The sequence below is a fragment of the Mercurialis annua genome, linkage group LG2 (genome assembly GCF_937616625.2).
Source record: "Mercurialis annua linkage group LG2, ddMerAnnu1.2, whole genome shotgun sequence".
NCBI lineage: Eukaryota > Viridiplantae > Streptophyta > Magnoliopsida > Malpighiales > Euphorbiaceae > Mercurialis > Mercurialis annua.
The window spans coordinates 57,891,370-57,899,017 of NC_065571.1; the positions used below are offsets into that span (position 1 = coordinate 57,891,370).

Sequence of the window (7,648 nt, forward strand, 5' to 3'; positions counted from 1 at the left end):
GCTAGGCGTTTTAAGACTCGTTTGGGTTATTTTAATGAGTTTTTGGATTTAAACGTTGGGATAAGGGTCAAATAAGCCCTTGACGTTTAGTCTATGAGTCAAGTAGGCCCTCAACGTTCGGAAAGGGTCAAATAAGCTCCTAACATTTTTAAATTGTATCATCTAAGCCCTCTTTAGGAGTCATTGAGGACCCTAACGTTTGTTAAATTGTATCAATGAGGACCCCTAAGGAGGGCTTAGATGATACAATTTAAAAACGTTAGGGTCCTCATTGTACCTTTCTGAACGTTGAGGGCCTATTTGACCCATAGGTTAAACGTTAGGGGCTTATTTGACCCTTTTCCCTTTAAACGTTAGGTTACGGCGAAACTGTATCGCGATTATGTATTTGATTCGTTTTTATACGTTTCTACTACGTTTATGGATGGATTTTGATGTCGTTTTGATGTCGGATACGTTCAGAAGTGTATCAAGCACGTCGGAATAGGCCCGTGAGGTATTTTAGGAGCAGCAAGGGCTGCTACCCCGACCTTACGTTGCGCCAGCCTTGGGCGCGACGTGAAGGAGGGTGTCGTGACGCGAAGGCCTCCTTCCCGACACGACTCACCTTGGCACGACGTGCCAAGGCTAAATCCGGGCCCCCTAGGTCGTTTTCTTGGACTGGACGTTTCTTGAGTCAGTATGAACTTTCAAACTTCGTTTTAGCAAAGTAATGGACGTATAGTTCAATGTTAGAGATTTAGGTTTAATCGTAAACCTAAAGTCTATGTCGAGATGGTACAGTTGTATCAATCAGATTTGATAGAACAAATGAGATTAGACGTAATTAGAAATTACGAGTTACGGTTATGTTTATATCTCGAGTTTAGAATATTTATTGAGTTAGATTCTTACTCGAGTTATGTTTGTCTGTTTCCTAGATCCGGCGAGGTAACCAGCTGCCGAACAAGGAGCTTGACAGGTGTCGTATGATCCGGTTTTTGGAATAGCAAGTAGTGAGTTTATTAATCTTTACTTTTGATGTATAGAAATTGCATTGCTTTCTAAACGCAAAATGTTTTTTATGAATAGCAAGCAGCGATATACTTCTTTATTGTGTATGTGAATGCGATACGAGGTCAACATGGTTGAACTATCTCGCGGCCTGTATCTTGCGATTCGCCATGGTTGGACTATCCTTGGACTGCGATATATTGTTGGATATAGAGATGGTATGAGGCATGTTGGTTTAACTATCCCGTTGCCCGACCATATGGTATGGTTGACATGGTTGAATTATCCTATAACCTACCATCAGGATTGAGCTATTGGTTTTGATTGCAAGAAAGATTCAAGGAATCGAGGATTAGGGTTTCAATCGGAAGTTATATTCGGATGCATATGAATGAGTGGTTTACAACATTGTTTTGTTTTATAGAATGCTCATTATTAAACTATGAACCCACTCAGTTTCGAATGACCCCGTTGTTTTAACTATTTTCAGGTGAATAGTCTTTTTGACGTAACAGACTTCTATCCTTGCTTCGAAAGTATTTTTAGAAGTATGTACAAAGGAAGTGTTTATCGATTTCGCTGCAGTATAGTCCTAGATGTATATATGGTTTTGACAAACGATTTTATGTATCTTTGTGCTCTGATGTTTTGTAAACTCGAATAGTTTTACTGCGCTTTAAACCGTTTGCTTTTGATATGCGAAACATGGCAATTCTTGATGTGGCATCGCATTGTAAGACCCTAGTTTCTATGGATGGTTTTCAGAATGTAAATAGATGTTTGACATCATATTGTTCTAAAAGTTTTTCTGAAAACGTTTGCATGATTGGTATATGATCTTATCGCGAAAAGTTTATAGTGGTTTTAGGCTTGCTACGGGTTTTGGAGCTATCACTCCCAGTCCCTAGCGCCGGTCTCGGCTCGAGATTTCGGGTCGTGACAAAGAATAACTTCCATAAGGATGATACTTGCTATTGCCGCACTGCGGAAATTAGAAATACATTAAATGGATGTGAAAACAACTTTTCTTTATGGAGATTTAGAAGAAGAAAACCTACATGGAACAACCTGAGGGTTTTTCTGCTTTAGGGCAGGAGAAGAAAGTATGTAAATTGGTGAAATCATTGTACGGTCTCAAACAAGCACCAAAACAATGGCATGAAAAATTCGATAATGTCATGCTAGCCAATGGTTTCAAAATAAATGAGTGTGATAAATGTGTATATCTTAAAGACATGGAAAATGGCTATGTCATTTCATGTCTTTACGTTGATGACATGCTCATTGTTGGTAGTGATGAAAAAAATGGTCAAATCTACTAGATATGTTAAGATCAAGATTTGACATGAAAAATTTGGGACTAGCTGATGTGATATTGGGAATCAAAATCACAAGAATATCATAAGGTCTCATATTAAGTCAATCACATTATGTTGACAAAATTCTTGAAAATTTTAACAAACATGATTCTAGCATTGCTAGTACACCGTTTGATATGAATTTACATCTAAGAAAGAATAGAGGTGGAAGTATCTCTTAGGTGGAGTACTCAAGAATAATAGGAAGTCGATGTACTTAATGAGTTATACAAGACCAGACATTGCCTATTCAGTTAATAAACTGAGTAGTTATACGAGTAATCCAGGTATTGATCATTGGAAAGCAATTACCAGAATACTAAGGTATTTACGGAACACTCGTGAATTTGGGCTGCATTATACCAAATATCCAGCAGTGCTTGAAGGATTTAGTGATGCAAATTGGATATCTGATATAAAAGACTCTAAGTGTACTAAGCAGTGTCTTGAAAATCCTAAAACAAACCGTAATTACCAGATCCACAATGTAATATGAGTTTATTGCGTTGTATAAATCTGGAGAGGAAGCCGAATTGCTCCGTCAGTTCTTAGAGGATATTCCGAGGTGGCCGAAGCCAGTGCCAGCAATATGTATACATTGCGATAGCTAATCAGCTATTGGTCGGGCATAAAATTTTATGTATAATGGTAGGCTAATAACCTACGGACCCTGACTTTAGGGGTACCTTACGCTAAACCCCCTGATCAAAAAAAACTGCTGTAAACCCCCTAAACTTTACCTAATGATCAGCTAAACCCCTTTTACCCTAAAACCGCCCCAAAAAACTGCCCCAAGCCCTTTATTTTCTCAAAAATACCTAAAATACCCCTAAGGTCAATAACAAAAACCAAACCAACCTAATCTAACCAAATCTAAAGTCATTATCTAATCAAATCAGACATAAACCATCCAAATCATACTTAAACCACCAATAAACTCAACTAAATCAAACCATCCAACCGAAAACTTCCACCCGCCGCCGCCGGTGTTTTTCAACCACCACCGTCCATTGCCGCGAAAAAAATTATTCAAATAAAAACTCATTTAATTTTAAAAAATAAATAAATAATTATTTTTAATTTAATAAAAAAATAATTTTTTTAAAATTAATTTTAAACCCACCGTGGTGGGTCTACTCACCGGAGAGCAGACCCACCGGCCGGTGGGTCTGCTCTGTGAAGCAGACCCACCGGCGTGGGTCTGCTTCAAAGAGCAGACCCACCACGGGTCTGCTCTTTGCAGCAGACCCGCGGTGGATCTGCTCTTTGCAGGTGGGTCTGCTGCAAAGAGCAGACCCGCGGTGGGTCTGCTCATTGCAGCAGACCCACGCCGGTGGGTCTGCTCACCGAATTGAATTTTTTTATTTTTTATTTTTTATTTAAATTAAAAATAATTATTTATTTAATTTTTAAATAAATTTAGGTTTGATTAGCTTGTTTGGTTTGATTTGATTGGATCGGTTTTAAGTGTGGTTAGATTGAAGCTGTCTGGTTTGTTTGTATTTATTTACAGATTTGAAGGGTATTTTGGTCAATTTATGCGAAAAGGGGTTTAGCTAATTATTGGGTAAAGTTTAGGGGGTTTACGGCAGTTTTTTTTGATCAGGGGGTTTAGCGTAAGGTACCCCTAAAGTCAGGGTCCGTAGGTGATTATTAGCCATAATGGTAAGTCTCGACATATACAGCGTAGACATAATACCATTAGACAACTACTCTCAACTGGAATTATTACTATTGACTATGAAAAGTCAAAGGATAATATTGCGGATCCGCTAACCAAAGGGTTAAATTGAGAGTTAGTTGATAAATCATCGAGGGGAATGGGATTAAAGTCTATAGTAAAACGGGTCAATCAAATGGAAACCCAACCTAGTTGACTGGAGATCCCAAGATCTAGGTTCAACGGGACAACATAATTTGTAAAGACCCAACACGATCACTGTGGGGTTTACCCCAACCTATTCATATGATGCAAAAAAGTAAAATCCATATGGAAAGCATAAGCTATTAGCTTTTAATAATACTTGTATCGAATTCGGTGGGATTCGATTGAGTAGAATAATGCGGGTTACTCATATAAATATTCAAATAAGAAATCACCTATGTGAGAGAGAAGTGGGGCCGCTTTAGAGAATAATTGTTAAAGGCTCAATTTTTCAAAAACTCTTGCATAACCAGGCAGATGAGTCATGGCCAAAATGAACATAACCATGAGAACCGTATTATGTTAGGAAGTATATTGTGTGAGATATATTGTCGTTTACACAAACGGTTAAAATAGTTTAAGGATAATCAAATCTACTATTCCTCCAGGAAGCTAAGTATATTCTCTCGAGGGAAGGTTCAAAGGATAACACTTACCTATCCTATGCTATATCCGACCGTTGAACTCTATCATTTCCGTGTCAGTTTTTTACTTCATCAATTTCATTCATGTGGGGGATTGTTGGAAAATATTAAACATGGGTGTTAGAATGATATGATTACTTGTCATTTTGATGTTTAATTTTGAGATGTACCACTATCTGAAAGTGTCAGATATTGGTGGTTTTGTATTCTCTACCGTGATTAGATCAAAACCGTATATTATATGCTCAAATTAGTTCAAAAGGTGAATGAGAATTAATGCTCAAAAGTCACATCTTGAAAAATGAATTTGTATAGAAATTATTTATTCCCACATTGGTTGGAAAATTTCATTTGATGCGTTTTATATTGATTATTCATTAGCTTAGTTACAAGCTAGTGGCCTAAGAGCTCACAATTCAATCAACCAGCTTCAAGGGATGATGGGTGAGCGCTCGAATCTGCGCACGCGAATGCAACGACAAAACTAGCCTCGTGCAAGTTTTATTTTGCATTTTTAATTTTTTTTTAAAATTACAAAACACCTGATTTTTTTAACTTATCAATTTAAATTTATAACTTGCTATTTAAGTTTTGTAACATGTCTCCTTTATTATACAACAAAGGAGATGCATGTTATAGAATTTTGATGGCTATATAAAGCCATCAATTTCAATGTAAAATACATCCAAGAAGAATTTAAAAACTATTTTCCTCTCCAAAAATATATTATTTGTATTAGAATTCGGACGATAATTCTGGTTCGTTGAGAACAACGCTTCGGTGTTGTTGTGTTTCGTTTTATCCTGAGAAACAATTGCAATTCATATACATTGAGGGCAAATCTGTTTTAAGGAAAGCGTGTGATACACGTGACTCGATTCGATTTAGTTACATTTTCTATTTTCAATTGATTTCACTATTTTTATTTATTATTTACACTATAAATAAATTATTATTTCTGCCTGCGTAATATTTTGCCTAACATCGGTTGCACCCAAGCATTGATTTTGTGCATGTTTATCTATACCGTGTGGTTATCCGCGAGACTAGCTATAGATTTCGGTACAACCATACCCATACCCTAACACCGGTCACGTTTTCTGAAATTAGATCGTGACAATAATTATCCTTAAGGTAGGATCAATTTTTTTAGTTTAGATATATTTATAGTTAATTTAAGATTAGAGTAAGGTTAAACACGAATTGCCGTAATATTAAAAGTAGATTAAAAGTTAAACTCCGACTGGATAAATAATCATAAATTTGATACTATATGTAATTTTAATTTGGCAGAATATTCATACCTACCCATAATTTTAGTTCGTTTGCCAAATATACCATATTTTTCGATCGTGTTAATTTTATCATCATTTTTTTGACTTTTGCGAATATACTTAAAATAAGTATGGATTTGATATGGCGCGATGCTATAAATTTATATATATAAAATTAATTTATGTATCATATATAATGTCACGCCATATCAGTTCCAAATTGATTAAGAGTAGGGTTAATTTCATAAAAAATCATGACCTTTACACGAAGTTTCATTTTAATCACGACGTTTAAAAATTGCCATATAAAACCATGAACTTTCATTTTTTTTCAAATTTATCACCAAACTGATTTTCAGAGTATTTTTGCTGACGTGGCAACCGGTATCCGGCTGATTTGAAGAAAAATGAAAGGTAAAAATACACGGAAAATAATCGGTGATAGATTTGAAAAAAAATGAATGGTCATGGTTTTATATGACAACTTTTAAAAGTTGTGATTAAAATGAAACTTAATGTAAAGTTCTTGATTTTTTATGGAATTAACCCTTAAGAGTATATTTGACAAAAATTAAAAGATGATGTCTATACGGCATATTTAAAAATATAATATATTTAATAAAAGGGTTAATGTCATAAAAATTCACCAACTTTACACGTTTTTTTATTTTAATCACGCAATTTAAATTTTCTCATATTTCATGCACGAATTACTATTTTTTTTCAAACTCATGTACGATGATAAGGTGTCACGGCTTCATTGGTGTAATTCGCTGAGGTGGAGGTCATTCTACACCAATGAATGAGTGCCACCTCACCACCGTGTATGAATTTGGGAAAAAGTGGTAATTCATGTATGAAAATGAAAAAATTTAAATTGCGTGATTAAAATGAGAAAACGTGTAAAGTTCATGATTTTTTTTGACATTAATCCTTAATAAAATGACTTAAGTTATAAATATATATGAATTTTTTGCGTTTAAATTTATTTTATAAGGCAATCTATAAATCAATATTGGGGAATGGATTACTTAATACTATATATAAGACCAATAATTCAAATCTTATAATTATTATGTTTAGCCAGTAGTGAATATCCAAACTTATCCTCTTTTGAATTAGGACCACCCCCATTACCAGCTCTCACTAAGAACAGTCTTAAGGGTTGGTCTTAATGATGATGAAATATTAATGCAGCATGTCAATGAAGAGATTCTAGGGTTTGAAGAAAGACAAACAGAAGCATGTTTTCTTTCTTTAAAAGATCTTAGTCCTAATTGGTGATTAAGATATTAATTAATATTTTAATCTATTACTATATAGTTTTTTTTAGTAGTGAGTGCTTTTTGAATTTGATAGTTTCCTCTTGTTATTTCTTCATAGTTGATGGTTCCTGCCATCTTTTTCTTTCCTTTCATTAATTAAATCTAAAACAAATTATTAAAGTATGAAAACCAAGGTCAATGAGTGGTACTTCTTCAAAAAAGTTTTTAATTTTATATTTTTTCTTGTTGGTTTTCTTCCTATTATTTGGTATAATATTGCACAACTTTAATTATTTATTGTCAACCCCTAGGCAACTTGACACATTAGGGTTGAATTACAATTTTGATAATAATTAATGAGAATTGGTGCTGTTGGGATCATGAAAATCACTGTATTATTAACCTAAAC

The 7,648-nt window shown here is 34.7% G+C and overlaps 1 protein-coding gene across 1 annotated transcript; it reads left to right on the forward strand.

Annotated features, from left to right (window-relative positions):
- The first annotated feature begins 2,571 nt into the window (after window positions 1-2,571).
- On the forward strand, window positions 2,572-7,361 carry LOC126668791 (secreted RxLR effector protein 161-like). Its single transcript, XM_050361968.1, has 3 exons — window positions 2,572-2,838; window positions 7,172-7,254; window positions 7,358-7,361. The coding sequence occupies exons 1-3, from the start codon at window positions 2,572-2,574 to the stop codon at window positions 7,359-7,361; spliced, it is 354 nt and encodes a 117-aa protein (XP_050217925.1).
- The last annotated feature ends 287 nt before the right edge of the window (window positions 7,362-7,648 follow it).